Source organism: Phalacrocorax aristotelis, chromosome 9 (assembly GCF_949628215.1).
Source record: "Phalacrocorax aristotelis chromosome 9, bGulAri2.1, whole genome shotgun sequence".
NCBI lineage: Eukaryota > Metazoa > Chordata > Aves > Suliformes > Phalacrocoracidae > Phalacrocorax > Phalacrocorax aristotelis.
In genome coordinates this window covers 26,406,990-26,422,964 of record NC_134284.1, presented here as the reverse complement: position 1 = coordinate 26,422,964, position 15,975 = coordinate 26,406,990, and the positions used below count along the sequence as shown (strand labels likewise).

At 43.6% G+C, this 15,975-nt stretch overlaps 1 protein-coding gene across 4 annotated transcripts in view; it reads left to right on the top strand.

Moving 5' to 3' along the window:
* Positions 1–10,628, top strand: part of CDC42BPB (CDC42 binding protein kinase beta) — a 95,936-nt gene extending 85,308 nt beyond the window's left edge. For 3 of the 4 annotated variants that reach the window (XM_075103973.1, XM_075103972.1, XM_075103971.1), the window contains 8 exons: positions 1,474–2,070; positions 4,700–4,797; positions 4,908–4,992; positions 5,144–5,264; positions 5,353–5,470; positions 6,573–6,681; positions 6,775–6,845; positions 8,862–10,628. In XM_075103973.1, coding sequence (XP_074960074.1) covers positions 1,474–2,070; positions 4,700–4,797; positions 4,908–4,992; positions 5,144–5,264; positions 5,353–5,470; positions 6,573–6,681; positions 6,775–6,845; positions 8,862–8,993 — 1,331 coding nt within the window. In that variant the 3' untranslated portion in view covers positions 8,994–10,628. Of the gene's footprint in view, positions 1–1,473; positions 2,071–4,699; positions 4,798–4,907; positions 4,993–5,143; positions 5,265–5,352; positions 5,471–6,400; positions 6,440–6,572; positions 6,682–6,774; positions 6,846–8,861 lie in introns of all 4 variants that reach the window. The other variant, XM_075103974.1, reaches the window with a different exon arrangement.
* Positions 10,629–15,975: the final 5,347 nt, after the last annotated feature.

The window sequence follows — 15,975 nt, the reverse complement described above, 5'->3', positions numbered from 1 at the left end:
TCTTTAAGTACTTAGATATGAACATAACTTTAAATGCAAGTAACTCCAGAGATTCCAGTACAGCTTCTTGCATAAAATAAAACTGTACATTTAATTTGAAAGGTCATTTCATAAAGGAACGATTATCTGCATCACTGTGTCATATGTAAATGTGAAAATTAATTATCAGTTTTGGTTTTAGGTTAAAAGATGTTTTGCATGAGTTTTATATGACCAGTTCCTGTGTGTTAATAGCATTTTTATAAATCGTAATATCTTTTTCATTTTATGGCAGTTGTAATTTTCAGTGTTAATTAACTGTCAGCTACTTATATCAAAGGTCTTTTGTCAGAATATCACTTAGTTCTTGACAAACTAAACTGTAAGCTGGAGCTGGAGCTGGGGGCGGGGGAGGGAATTCTCTGTGGCAAAGTTCCAACAGCTGCTTATTTTATAGAACATTTCTTCCAGCGTATCACCTGTTTGTTTTGTGGCATCCCCTCAGCTGCGCACTTGGCTTTAATCTAAACAGCCAAAGTCTTGTTGTAACTTTACAGAATTTGATGGCTAGGTACTCAACTATTACTGAAAAAATGCGTATAATTTCCAGGGGTTTTTTTATTACAGTTCATAAATATTTTGAACACATTCAGTTAACAGAAAATGAAAATTATATTTTAATATAACTGGCTTATGCATATTATGTATTACGTTTCCTAGTTTGGAATTGCTTAGTCTCTTCTATTTGTACCCCATGAAATACTCACTGCTGCCTCCAAAGTGCCAATATACCCACAATCCCAAAAGCAGAACATATCGTACCTAACCCTGTCAGCTGCCTCTAACCCTGTTTTAAAAAGAACCTACAAACAGTGAAGACTCCCCAGCTGCCATAGGTTACCCAACTAGTCTTTACTGTGAGAAGGCTTTTCCCGGTGCCTGTCCTAAGCCTCTTGTCGTACAGCTTAAGCCTATTCTTACTTACCCTTTCCCTGTAGGTGTTTAACATCCACTTACTGTACTGCTTTTGTATTTGGTGGAGACATTTGCCAACAGTACGGCACTTTCTATCCTCAATTGTCAGCATTAAATACTTTATATTCCTTTTCTTGGTGTTCTGCTAACTCGGTCTTCCTCCGTAATTCACTGAAGATGCTGATGTTTATCCTGAAGGTGGGACCAGTTTCAGAAGATACACCATCTTGCAGTGTACAGACAGTACAGATACTATTATATAAGTTAAGTAGCCTTTGACTGCAAAGTGTTGCTGAAGCGAGACTTTATATTCATAGAGAAGGTTACAGGAATGCTTTGTTTCATTGTTTGTTCTGAGAATTAATAATGGAGCATTCAATTTATGTAATAAGTGCTCTTTCTTATCTGGTATGTGTCTGTGTTTAGATTCATTTTCAGACATCAGTATGTAACACTGCAATGTTTCCAGGCCCGATGGTTTTCTTGTTTAACTTACAGCAGCTCTTGTTTCCTTTGCAGTCATAGTCCGAGCCGCTGACTGCAAGAAGGTGTATCAGATAGAGCTTGCTCCCAAAGAGAAAATTATCATCCTTCTCTGTGGTCGGAACCATCACGTTCACCTTTACCCCTGGGCTTCTCTGGATGGGTCGGAAGGAAACTTTGACATTAAGCTTGCAGAAACTAAAGGCTGCCAATTGATTACAACTGGAACACTAAAGAAGAGTTCTTCGACTTGTTTGTTTGTGGCTGTCAAACGACAGGTTTTCTGCTATGAAATTCACAGAACTAAACCTTTCCACAAAAAATTCAGTGAAATCCAGGCTCCAGGAACTGTACAGTGGATGACAGTGTTCAAGGACAAGCTCTGTGTTGGCTACCAGTCTGGGTTCTCTCTGTTGACCATCCAGGGAGATGGACAATCTATAAACCTGGTAAATCCTAATGACCCCTCGCTTATCTTCCTCTCACAGCAGTCTTTTGATGCCCTTTGTGCTGTGGAGCTCAGTAATGAGGAATACCTGCTTTGCTTCAGCCATATGGGAGTATACGTCGATTCGCAAGGTCGAAGGTCACGCATGCAGGAACTAATGTGGCCTGCAACTCCTGTTGCCTGTAGTATGTATATGTTTTTCTGTTGCCATATCCCTGTTGCTGCTTTACTTGTCTAAAAATAATCAGCATTGTATTCTATTTTGCTTTGGTTTGTCTTTCAATATCTACAGTTTAAGTTTTGATGAGTTAACAGGACACATGTTTCTTCCTGATGGTAGTTTTGGACTTGATCTCCTGGGCTGAGATCCTGGATGCTGCAAGAAAAGAAGCCCTGTCTTATTACAGGACACAGAAGAGCAAATAATGGAATGCAGATTCACTCTTACGGAGCAGAGAGTAGTCCTGGATGCAGAACAGTGCAAGACTACCAGTCTGAAATTCTGTAGAGATTTCTGTTCCCCCAGAGAGTGTAAATGTCTAGTTGTCTGTAGAATTTCTTCTGTGTCCTGTACTCAAAGTGCAATAGAAAGTTGAAGATGAAATGCAACTGCAATTCTAAAGGTTCATAAATATAACAAAGTAAGAGGTAAAAATATTGCTTTTGGCAGAACTGGTTGCAGTTTTTCTCATTTTGGTTTTATTTTTAGGGGGAGAATTTACAGAAATAATGTAGGTGGAGAGTAATTTTTCAACTTCTGTGTTCTTTTCAGGCACATTGGTCTATCAGCTAGTTAGGATAGACGGACATGCGAGCATTTTTCAATATTCGGTGGTCAGAGGCAGTTCATGATGAAAATGGGTTTTCTAATTGGAGCGCAAATAGCAGTTAGTGTTTGATTGAAAGCAAGAAATAGCTTTTTGTTTAAATAGTACACTGAGCAGTTAGGTGCTTGTTGGTTTGATCAAGACAGGCCCTAATGGCAGTTTGTTTAATTTTAATTGTCTTGAAATGAAATTGTTTGCTTGCTTTACTCTGACATAGTTCTGTACTGAAGTCTGAAGCAAAGGCTCAAGGAAACTATGTAGTTGCAAATTTACTTTAAAATGCCATTAGCCAAAGCTAATGTTTCCTTTTCCTTTATCAGCTTTACAGTTTTTTGCATTTCAGCAAACTAGACATGCTAGTTAATTGTTTTGTCTGTTATTATTAGAAGCTGTTCTTACTGTAAACTATTTTATAGCATTCTTGTATGTGCGATCCTGAGTAGCACTGCCCTAGGGCTGTTTTTGTAGAAGGAGCAACTTTGCTGCCAAAGAAAACTGGATTACTTTCCTTTCCATTAGCCTTGTCCTAGCTCTTCAGTCCTGGTGTCTGTCACTGGTGGCTTTTTTTCAACTGTACCATCAGGAGATCATCAAAGTGGAAATAGTTCTCCCCCGTTGCAGTTTCTGCTGTGGTAAAAAACAGTGTTGTAGAGAGGTTTTAGGATACGATGGAAAATTTGTCACTAGGGCATTCAGTTCCCTTATGCTAGGAAAGGCTGAAGTCTGTGCTAACAGTCGGCTCTGTTATCTGAGGTGACCTGTCTAGGTTGTGGTTAAACCAGCTTAATACACTGGTTCTGTGCTGAGTCAGCGTAGGTGTTGTGGGGCTGCTTAGCTTGAGTACACTGCAGTGCAAAGACTTGAAGCCAGCTGGTCTTGAAGCTGTAGCATGGGCAAGCCCAGTGCAGACCCTGATGTGTCTCTCTGGGAACCAGCTGAGATCTGATCAAGCTCATCAGCTCTGACTGGTAAATGCTGGCCTTGGCTACCAGCTGGCCAGGCAGAAGCAGTTGGTGTTTCTGTCTGATGCTCCGTGGTCTCCCCTGATCTGGACATCCAAGTCAACCATGACCTGGTATAATAAATAGTTGACCCTAAATCACTTCTGAGATACATATTTATGATAGCTGTCCAAGGCTTAAAAATAGCACCACAATCATTATTTCAGTTCTTTTAAGAAGATTCTGTGATGTGTTTAGTGTCCTACTGTGTATTTTCCTTTTGTTTATTGAAGCAGCTCTTTTCTCTATTAAATCCCATAAATTTCTAGTAACTGCTCTTTACATCAGGACACAGTCTTTACATGAGCAGAAGGATGTTGATATAAAGCTCTAGGGATCTCTGCTTTTTGTTTGACCTAAAATAAACTTGTCTGCCTCTTATGACTTTTATGCCTTTTTTTTTTTTAAGAAGTTGAAAAGAGAAAATGGGTTGTGGGCTTTAAGCATTGTGACATTTTTCTGTTAACCTGATGAAAGCAACCCATACATGAATATCTAAAGCTAGATAATTGTTAGCAAAAGAGGAAGGAAATCAAGAACAGATCCGCATCATGACTTCATGACCCACCTCACAGATGGTGGCCCGCTCTTTTCCCTTGCACACAGCAGATGTATAGTTAGTTTGCTGCTTCCGAAATGAGGTAATCTGCATCTGTAGAAAAGCTGGCTGCTCAGTTCCTACCAAGCAGCAAATTTGTATGCATCTGAAAACTTCAGATGCCATTTTGCAATTTCTTGAAATAATAATTTGAAGTTTAAAAATACTGAAAGGGTCAAATTTAAATCTTTCCGTGATGCTGGCAGTTGTCGTTAGCAAATCTATTATCACAAAAATAACTGTTTGAAAGTGGGGCTGGGAAAAGTGTTCTAAAATGTATCTTGCACGTAGTGGAAAACTTGTAACTATGGAAATGTGCTCAAAGATATGTCAGTTCTGGCCTACCGAAACCACATTAGGGTTTTCTGTTTGTTTTTAATCTATGCAGGTTGCAATTCTTCATATGTAACAGTGTATAGCGAGTATGGTGTTGATGTATTTGATGTTAACACTATGGAGTGGGTTCAGACTATTGGCCTGCGAAGGGTAAGTAATTTTCGTTGAATATAGAACTTAATTGGCTTAATTCCAAATGAGATGTTTCTTTGCAGTGTATGCTAGGCTTGAGTTAATTCTCTGCCTCCTTGCCCAAACAGATCAGACCATTAAACACGGATGGAACGCTGAATCTCCTTAACTGCGAGCCACCAAGACTAATATATTTCAAGAACAAGTTTGCAGGTGAGTACTGGCAAGGGGAGAAATGGGAAAATGATACCAAGCTAACTGGGTAATTTTAAGCAATGTTACCTTTGCATGTGATGAAACTTGTATTGGATGTGTCTGGGTTAACATGTACCTACGTATGTGGAATTGCATTGTGATATTACAGCAGGAGCTGTCCTCAGTGTACCAGAAACATCTGACAACAGCAAGAAGCAAATGCTTCGAACCAGGAGCAAAAGAAGATTTGTATTTAAGGTTCCTGAGGAAGAGCGGTTACAACAAAGGCGGTAAGAATTTGTGATACATAACTTAATATACATGATGTCATGCAGAGACTGGGAATGCTAATAGCAAAAAATCACTCTATTCTTTTAGGGAAATGCTTAGAGATCCTGAGCTAAGGTCAAAGATGATTTCTAACCCAACAAATTTCAACCACGTGGCTCACATGGGACCAGGAGACGGAATGCAGGTTCTCATGGACCTCCCTCTGGTAAAATACATTTTAAAGGGAGGGAGATATATGCGTATTCGTTCTTGCTCAGAAAAACTGTGAAGATGAACTGTACAGGGTTCAAATATTATCTCTGTACCAAACTCTTCTTTTAATCATTTTGAGAAAGGTGAACCTTCCTGATGTGCAATGCTTCTCAATCCTGTGCAAGGAAATACTGTTAGATGACTTACAGATGAGACACTGAAAGAAATAGGCATCACTGCCAGGAGCTTGTTAGTAGTTCTGTAAATAATCAGTCTCTCCTCCTTCCTTTTTCTTGTTTGCCTTCTGAAAATAACCGAATTAGTTTCCTTCCCCCTCATCCTCTCCACATTCTGCTCTGATATCACCTCCAACAGGCTTTGAGCACATCTATCACATGAGCCCTATCTCTGCTGAAATCTTTCTCCAGAGTCACCATCCCTCACTGCAAGGCTCCCCTCTGCTTTCTTCCTCTTCCTGTCCCTCCTCTGCTTCCCTAGCAAGGGTAGGAGTAGCTGCAAACTGTTAGGAACTGGAATGCTGTGCTTGTGGCACTTAGCCAATTCCAGAGCAAAAACAAGGTGGGGAAAAACTAATGCTGTGGAGGTAACTAAATCGCATGTAAGCTGCAGTGCTTTATATCTTTTTTTTTTTCTAATTTTGCATTTAACAAATACAGCATTTTGTGAGCTATTTTAGTGTTAAATCCAACGAGAGGAGGGCGCAAAGGTACACTTTTATGTTCTGTACCCTCCATTTTATATCTGCTAGTCAGGCTTTCTCTTGTCCTTCTCAGCTAGATGAGGGTAATGCATTTGTCCTTTCAGCAGGAGAAGGAAGGAAAGCAGAGCTGTTGGTGCAGTCCCTGCCCCTTCGTAGAGGGTTTGCTGGCTGCTAAGTTCCTGTGGCTGCTATGGGGCTTAGTTCTTTCTCTGTCTTTCTCAGGGTTTGTGTCTGTTACTGAAAATATGTGGATGTGGTCAAGTAAGTTCAGAGTTTTTCTACCAACACTGGGTTGTAATAGCTTCTCAAAAGCACAGTAAAGTTTTCATGAGTAACAGCTCCTTGTTGGATGCCTTTTGTTGCTGGCTAACAAGTTATCTAATCTCAACTGTAGAGTGTCCTACCTGCCGGACAGGATGAAAAACCATGTCCATCTACAGCTAACCTCTCGCGGCAGCAGCAGCAGCAGAGAAACAAAACCTATATTTCATGGCCCTCATCAAGTAAGGCTGGAAGCAAGCTTGTCAGTTCAGAGTTGTAATTTATGGCTTCAACAAGAGGTGTAAACCTGTGTGTTTCGCTTCTTTTCTCTACAGGTGGCAGTGATGTGGGAGGAGCCATGCCTTCCCGAAGTATATCAGATCCTGACCAGGAGTTTGACAAAGAGGTAAAGTAGCTTTCGTTAAATGGAGACTGACGATATCCCACTGCCGTAGATTATTTTCTTTTTCCAGTAAAATAAATTCCTGACGAAATGCTTCATAAAGACCATGTTCTTTATGGAGATGCTTTCCTTCCGCAAATGCTTTCTTCAACCTGTAATATATGATTGCAAGTTAGACTGCCAGCACAAAAGCAAAGCTGTGAAAAGATCTTTTTATGGTGATATTTTGAGCAGTATTATGTCTTGGATTAAGCTTTGAAGACCAGAGAAATTTGACTAATTGAAGAAATGTCCTCAAAGCTCCTAAAAATGTTCTCTGGGCTATTAGCATAGAATAGCAAAGTGATATGACTAGTTAAGTAATTTTCTGTGCTGCCTTAAGGAAGACTTTGTCATGTAACTTGAGAGGAATCATATTTTAAAATATGTAAAACTGCTTTTAGCAAAAGTAAAAGTATGTACCAGTAACCACCAAACTGAAGACGTCCTGGCTGTACAAAACTGGTGCCCCTGAATCTAAGGAGAGGAGATGTATGATTTTTGTTTCCTTGATTTATCACAGGTTTAGCTTCTTCCAAGCTTTGCTGAAGCACTGCCTTTGCAAGGGGAGTGTTGGGAATTATCACTGGGAGATCTCTGCATCTTTTTAGTACTTTTTAATACCCAACTCCAGGTCCATGTAATGTTCTGGAGTTTGAAGGGTGTTTTCCTGAAGCCAGACCTTTGCACGGTGCCTTAGTACACCCTAAGTCAAAGTATTTGTCCAGAGTTCTCATCAGAGCCATGTTCTGGCTTCCTTTGTCACCTTGAGTAAGCCATTAAAAGCATGTGAAAATGGGGATCTCTAAACACAGGTATTTTTGGGACTGTCTTGATTTTTAAAGGTGCTGATGATCGGGCTATGTCAGTTGACTTAGTCTGCAGCATCCTTCCCAAATTCCGTTATGTTCCATGCTCTAACGACAATTGCTGCTTGTAGGCACAAGCAGTGGTAGATCCCAAGGTTTTTACGTTTCCTTTCTTAGTAGATCTTAAAATGTCTTAAAACTTATTAAATTAAAAACATGGCTTGAAACTTGAAAAAGGAGGCTCTAATAACACCTTCTGGCTCTATACTGTTCTTCCCATGGCTTTTGGCTTTACTGCAGCATGGAGTGGATCATGGTAGGATAATCTTGTCATAGGTCGTCTTACTGTTTGAGCCATGCAAAACCTTGCGAACAGCATTCTTGAAGGATGTTACCTTTCAGTCTATTTGCTAAATATCTATCCCCTTTCTTGAAAAAAGCTAGCTGCAATGGTACCAGTTTTTCCTGTGCAGTATTTCATTAACTGTGAATGTGTGCGGTGCTTAGAGCTGTAACTCACCAAAACAGTGGGAAACTTGCCAGCCATCCTGTTGAAGTGAGACCAGTCTGTGAAAGCAAATATCCAACAACCAATCTAATGCTGGGGAAATAACTGTGGATAGACTGTCTTTGTTAGATGTTGACGTAGGGCGTCTCCAGTCAGTATATTCAGTTTCCAGATCCCCAGCCTGATACTTGGCAACCTTCACTCTTGTCAGGCACTTCACATGCTGGTCACTGTTGCTGTTTCGTAAGCAGTTCATATGCTTGTTTCCTTCCTTCTCACCAGACTGAAGATGATTTAACTGTAATTGTTTACGTGTTTATATGGGCAGATAAATCTACTCCTGGGCTAGAAAAATTGCTTAAAGAACACAGACTGGTAAATCCAGAACAAGCTTTGCTATGGCTGAAGGAGAGGAGCCTGGGAGTTAGCAATTTCCACATACTTTGCTATAATTCTCGTTACATCAGAAGGTCACCTTCAGGGCTGCACTACAGCCTGTTGGTGATAATGGAAGTATTTGCATGAATGTTTAGCTATGAAGTGAATCTAATACACACTGCTCCATAGGTGTTGCTCACCCTAATTTTTGAGTGCTTTTGAAAACTTCTGGGTGTAAAGAATTGATTTTAAGTAAGTGTAATTTTTTTTGTTTCTCATTAACAGCCTGATTCAGACTCCACCAAACACTCTACTCCATCCAACAGCTCAAATCCAAGTGGTCCCCCAAGTCCCAACTCTCCTCATAGGAATCAGCTTACACTAGATGGACTGGACCAGTCAACCTGTGACGCATAACACTACCGCTCTCACCATTCCGGCTTCGGTCATACGCTACTCCATGGAGTATTCAAGAGCAGGGCAAAGCTGTCTCAGATGCTAGTGCCAAGACTGACGCTGAATCTCTAGTGTTGTACAAGAATAATTATATATCTAGATTGTAGATACAAACTATTGAAATGAAGAAAATTCTTTACAAAATAGCGATCGAGCTTTTTATGCAGACTTGTTCACTGCTCAGTTATGGTTTATTCCTTTCTGCACAGCTGTGACACAGTTTTATTGCATAGGAGCATTTAAGGCCACCAGTAAATAGTCTTATTCTTATGCTGAAAAAGAAATAGAGAGAGATACTGATAATGTTGCTACAATATCAGGAATATTATTTTTCTATAGAATGATGTAATGTCTCATTAGCAGGAAATCCTTTTAGACGTAATTTGGACCTCTAAATAGGAAATGCAAGCAGGTCTAGTTACATCCTCAGATGAATACACTTTTCCCTTTTTCCCATAACTGTTTGTTTCCTAAATTAAGGAGATTCTTAAGGAGAATGCTAGGAAGCTGTAGGTCATTTCCAACATCAATAGAATCACCAGGAAGTCAAAAGTTGGTTATAGTTTTGTGGCCTTTTAATTCATTTAGCCATTACATATACAGCTACATAACTGTCTTTATCTTTCTACCAACTTTTTAGTCATGTACATAGGACTACTGCGAGTTATCTTTTACCCATACTCTGCTTTTTAGTCCTCATCAATCAGTCACTAGTCAGGGCTTTTAAAATATTGGTCATTTCTGCTGTGAAAAAAATTTTACTCCTAGTTCCTGCCTATCTCCTTCTGAGGAGTTGTTTCTCCTGGGTTTTTTGGTGTAAGGACACGCTACATTGTTTAGCTAGCAAGCCTTCTCATGGACTCGTTGCCCTCGAAGTCTGCTTGATCTAAGGGACTATATCGCACTAAAACATCAGTCTGTTTTATTGGTTACCAAAGTGGAATGTGAAGGATGTGTAACTGGGGGTGCTGCTTTTCTCATTAATTGTATCCTCACCTGCATGAAGACCCCATGATTATTAATCAAGTATTGATCATGTAGAAAAATGCACAACACACTCCTGTATATTTTGCTATGGCCCACGTGCAGTGGTGATGTTTTGCGTGTATATTTAATCTCATGCTTCCATGTATTATACATTTAGTAATCAAAGATTTGTGACCATGTTTCATTAAAAGCTTGTAATTAATTCCGTGGCTGGCATATCCAGTTTGTCATTGTCACACTAGTGTGCCTTCTGTGCCAGTTTTATGACAGTTGGATGTCACTTATTTAAAATTTGGTTTAAATGGGCTAATGATATACCAATGGCTAATGTTCTTTTCTGAAACACTGTATAGGACGTGCACTTATCTTTAGTTTAAACTGAGTGTTCTAGTCAACATTTAATCCTGTTACGTTAAGTGTTCGACAGTACTTGCTCTTTTTCTCAGATTCTTGTTAAAGGGGCTCAGTTAGAGCTGGACACTACTGCTTTGGGGGTTTTCTGGTTTTTACTTTTTTAATGTAAGTCTAAGTCTTTGTAATTATTGAATTGTGAGAACATTTTTGAACAATTTACCTGTCAATAAAGCAGAAGAGGGAGGTTTTAAAGTTCATAGTCGTCTGTCTTGACATGTGAAAACAGTCTACCACTGGCACTTGCTTTAGTTTCATGGTAAATTCACTTTGTTCACGTGGACATTTTACATAAACTGAAAGATACTTTGAAGCTCCATACCTGAATGCTATGAGAAAGGTGTGTGTTTCTGCACATAAATGCATGTTCAGGAGCGATGGAAGTCCTTTTGGTGGAACACAGTGTTGAAATTTTGTGCCCTCGGTTTGTGTTAGAGTTGTCATTTCATTGAGTCACTGGCCCTATTAATTAATTTTTAAATTATTAATGTGATTCTTTCCTTATGACCGAAGCATAGTAAGGAGGCTGCAGGATCTACTCAGACATCTTAAGTGAGATAAAACAATAAAGACTTGTTGTCAAAGCAGTAGTGTCAAAGAAACACTTAGGAATGTTTCAAGGATCGGGTGTGTGAATGGTGCAACCCCTAATACAGGGGTTTTTTTTAAAGCTCTCCTCATGCTCCGGTATTTGAGCACCACGGCGTTCCCTGTAGCTAGAACAGCACCGACACCTCTCCTAGCATGTCCTGGGTAAGCATCCCTCATCCCTTCCAGAGTGCCCAAGTATTCCCGGGCTACTTCTTCATTTGTCTCGCTCATCTTACTCCAGGTTATCTTAATGGGGAAGGCCTAGACCAATATTTTTGACCCTGCCGTTCCTTGCTTGACCAAACCTACCTGGTCAAGGCCAGCAGGCTGGGGCAGGCCGGCTTGGGAAGGTGTGCCTGTACTCTGCCCTGGGGGTGGGGGTGAGAGCTGACAGGAGGTTTGGGGGCTGCGTGCCGGAAGCCTTCTCACAAATATTCATGCTAATCAGACTTTGACTTCTGAAAAACGTTTCTACTGCTCTTGAGCTGATTTTTCTCTGCACAGTGAAGACTTTGGATGACAACAAAGTCTTTAATTATGGGGGTATTAAATCATAGCACTCAGCAGTACCAGGGCTTGGTTATAATTTAAGCAGGAGAATGTTACTAGAAAAATAAATTAATTGCTCACTGTGAATACATTATTCGTTTCTCTTTTTTTCCCCCGACTCAAGTCTGGCTGAGCAGACTTCCTCCCCAAGTCATCCACCACAGCCCCTTGCAAATGTGCTATTCCCTTAAGGCTCCTCATGCTGGCTACCTAAATAATCCTCTTCAGCCCTCGGGGGAACTTCCAGAAATGCAGAAATTCAGGACTCGATGTGAAATGTTCTTCTGACAGTGCACTTTCTTCTCCCTGGAGGCTACCAGTCTAGTATCACAAGTAAGGAATTGAGTTATGCAGGGATCGAGGACAATTCGGTCTGCCTGATCCTCTGCCCATTCTGTTTTCACAGAGGCATTACATCAGGTCCCAAAGCCAGGGCGATGGGCATACCACTCGCCAGAAGACGTTGGGCACTTCCAGCACAGATACTGGCCCTGAAAGGCTGTGTATTTTGGAATACATCCTGGTGTCGGTACCCAAGAAGTAAACCCATCTGCCCACACCTCTGTCTACAGCACAGATGTGCTGAGAACAAACAGCTTCCTAAATGGGTGCAATCTGCCGGGAGGGGTGCGTAAACACTCGCTTTATGTTTGTAGAGTAAGTGCTTAACACAGATAAATCACAGGGAGGGGACTTCAGCGTGGGAATGCTGAAGGTGCACCCTTGTCGTTTGCACAGTGCCGGATTAGGCATCCCTGGGAGCAAGCAGATGCATACAAATCTTTTAACGCCTGACAGTGGTAGTCTAAAGCACTGAGAAGCAGGGAAGCATTTGAGGGAAGAGATGACTGTGGGAACTGAACTGCACCCTTAGGTGCAGTTAAGCAAAGTAATAGCCAAGGTGTCACATCATGACCACGAACCTTGTCTTGCTGCTGAGTTTAGCGTATTTTAAAAGGGAAAAAAAAGAGATATGGTATTCTAGCATGCTGGGCTACTGGAGCATCTCATGTTCTGGTGTGCACTCGGCGCGCTTTACCAAGTGCCTCTGGCAGGCAGGAGTGAGAAGGACGTACCAGAAAGTAGTGTTTGCCCAGCCTTTGCCTTCTATTATGGTGGCAGCAGGTCTGGACCACCTTTTCCTGTCCACTTGCACTCCTGTGAATGTGGCTCCCTTCTCAATTTCCCCTCACCTCCCTCCTCAGCATCCTTGGGCTCCTCGCAGCCCATGGGGTGAGAGCTGCAGCTGCTGCCACCCTCACCCAGTGCAGAGCAGCCACTTTCCTACAGGTTGAGAGCTGCTGCCCCACGGCCTTGGGCTCGCTGCTGGCAGGGCGGTGCAGCAGCAATGGGTCGGAGGGGCTCTGGTTCAGGGGAAGGGATGCCATGGGCACAGGTACTGCATCAGGGAGGCAAGAGGGAAGGCACAGTGGTTGGAAAGAACCAGCGCTATCTCAGTGTTCTCTTGCAAAGCCTTCCTGAACATATTTCTGGGGATGTAGGGTGACGATGAGACCTGACATCAGCTGCATGCCTTCTGCGGGATGCCAGGGAGAACCAAACGTTGGCAGAGCATGTCCCAGTGGTGAATGATGCTCATACTAGCGTTGCTGGTGGGGTTAGCTGAGGACAGGAGCAGAAGACAGCAGGACGTGCTCAGTAAACGAGAGCTGCAATGCTGCGCTCCAGCCAGAGGAGGAACATGAACTCAAGAATCAGCCAGTTCCCCGTCCTTGCAGCAAATATTTTCCCTGCTCCCCAATAAGATGCAGCACTTTTTTGTCACCTGACTAGACAGGTTTATGTAGCTTTATCGCTTGTTTTCTCATAGATAAAACCCTCAGATCATTTGCAGCATCGCCTGCTTTCCAGTCTTTTACGCAGTCCCTGCTCTGCGGTCCCACGAGGAAGAGCAGTGTGGAGCCCTGCGTGCTGATGGAAGAGATGGCCACAGCTCTGCTGCCACCCCACAGCGCCTTGGCCAGCTCCCATACACCAGCAGTGCCAGCCCCTGCCAAATGCCCTCCCTTTTGCTGCTGCTACCTCCTGCTAAAAAAAAAATAATATTAAAAATGCATTGGGCCAAGTCTGTTTGCAGGCTCAGTGGTATTTTGAGCATTGCTGCCTGCTGCACTGTCTGAATCCGGATTTTACAACTTCTGAGAGCAGCTGTAAAGTGTGGAGGGAAGGCACAATGATATGAGTTGGTATTCATTAACAGTGTGCAGGTTGCGGTTTTCTTTTAAGACCTCAGGAAGCAATGACTCCTGAGATCTTGCCACTTAACACTAATGCATTTTGCATTAGTCTGTTGCAGCAGGGGACTCCTGATTCTCAGGACCAAGAGCAAAACAAAGCCATCAGGTGCCCAGCCATGCAGCGCACAGCCTCGTTGACATAACCCACCCATCTAATGTGCTGCTTATAAAAGATGTCTGCGAATTAAATTCCTTGTTTAGGCAGGATCCCAGGAGAGACTCTTATGTACCAAAGCCCGTTGCATTACCCTGCCTGCACCATGGGCTGTCTGCATGTGCCAGTGCATGGGGTAGTGATCATGGGTACAGCTGGTTTTCCAGCAGGTGTTGGCCACCAGCATTGCAAACTGACGCTGGTGCTTCAGTTTTTTCTGCAGAGCTCCCCCCCACCATGACGCTTTCTGTACAAGCCAGCGAACGTGGCTCCTGAAGGAAAAGTACAGAATGTGCTCTGCTAGCGCGCTGACAAAAATTGATCTCTACTTTAATTAAAGCCTCTATTGTAAGTGACCTCGAGCTGCTAATGCATTTTAAAAATGAAGCCTTGCCAGCAGTAAATCCATACACCCCAATACAGAGGTGTTACCGGGCAGTGATCCGTGCTGCAGGGCAGCCTGCCTCCCCCCGTGCCTGCTGTGCAGTCAGCTGCGTGTCCCCGGAGGCCACCCCACCTCACGGGCACACGCCTGCCCACGGCTCCCGCCGAAACCCCTGCGTGCCCAGGCAGGACGGAGAGCCGATGTCCTCAAACACCATCCTGCCACCATCTTGTGCAATGGTCCCTGTGGTCTCTTTTCCCTCCCCCGGCATGCAGCCATGGGACCTTCTTTACTCTTGCCTTCAGCACACCTCACGGGGATGCAACCACCGAGACCCCTCGCGATGCTGGAGTGAGGGGCCCAAAAACTGCAGAGGGAGGGAAGCGTTCCACTGCGGGTCAAAGGGCTCCCTGGGGGGCGGCCCTGAGCCCTCTCGCTGCGTGGAACAGAGCTGGGGTGATGGCCTGCCTGGTGCAACAGCCTCCAGCATGCAGCTGAGGAAAAATCATGTATATTTAAAGGCTTGTAAGCTAGAGGAGCTTCAGTCACTTGCAATGAACTGATTTGAAATGGGAAAAGAGCACAAAAAGGCGCTCACAGACAGCAGGTAAAACACTCATATGGATACAAATACCCGCCTTCTGCAGCAAGACCCAGCCGGCGACTGCTGCGGCTGCTCTCGCAGGCACCATGGTAACATCGCAGCACCAGCAAGCGATGCATAGGCTGACCATGCTTCACCATGTCCGCCCTGCCCCACCCCACCCCGGCCAGGGGGTGCTGTCCGGCCTCGTGAAGTCTGGATGAGGGCTTGGGGGGTGGGGGTGGGGTCTCCCTTGGTGTCACATCACGGGGGTGACTCTGTGCGCTGTGGGGTAAGTTTTGGGGACATGTCCCTGGGTCACAGCTGTCCACAGAGATGCACCTCTTGCAGAACCACAGGATGGTGAGACTTGGGTTTTCCCAACCTGCTGGTGTCAGCCACCGCCTGCAGCAGCTGATGGCTGTCTCTGCATTTTGACCCAGCTGGTGACCATTTCATTCAGCACCAAATGCCTGACCACCGCAGTAGAAGCTCCTGCCTGGGCAAGTTGCTTTTCATCCCAATACTGCCAGAGGGGCACTCTCAGGAGAGACATGCACTGTGAAATCCCCACCCTGTGCCCCCAAGCACAGGCCTCCTCTCAGCCCCAGCTCTGCCCTCGCTTGCAAAGCAATCGCAACAACCAAGGCCTGGAGATGGCTTTGTGCCCTGCCTGGCCCACGTTCTGTGTCCTGCCTGCTCACACTTCCCGTTACCGGAGGTCTCTCTGCCGGCAGGAGGGCGGCGGGGTCCATTTTCATCACCGTGCACTGCCCATCACCCTTCATCAGGGCTCTGATGAGCCCAGTGATGAATTTCCAGGTCTTTAAGAAGGGATTATGTCTTCCAGAGACTAGAACAAAATATAATAAACTTAAAATAGCTGCTTCCTTATGGAATATGCCAACAAGCCCTGCTGAAAACCAAGCAGAGTGTAAATTTGCATAAATTTCCATACATCTCCATAATTTGAGCCTCGCCCATCAGACCTGCTCCTGTAAAGAAGCACTGCCTGACATTGCGGG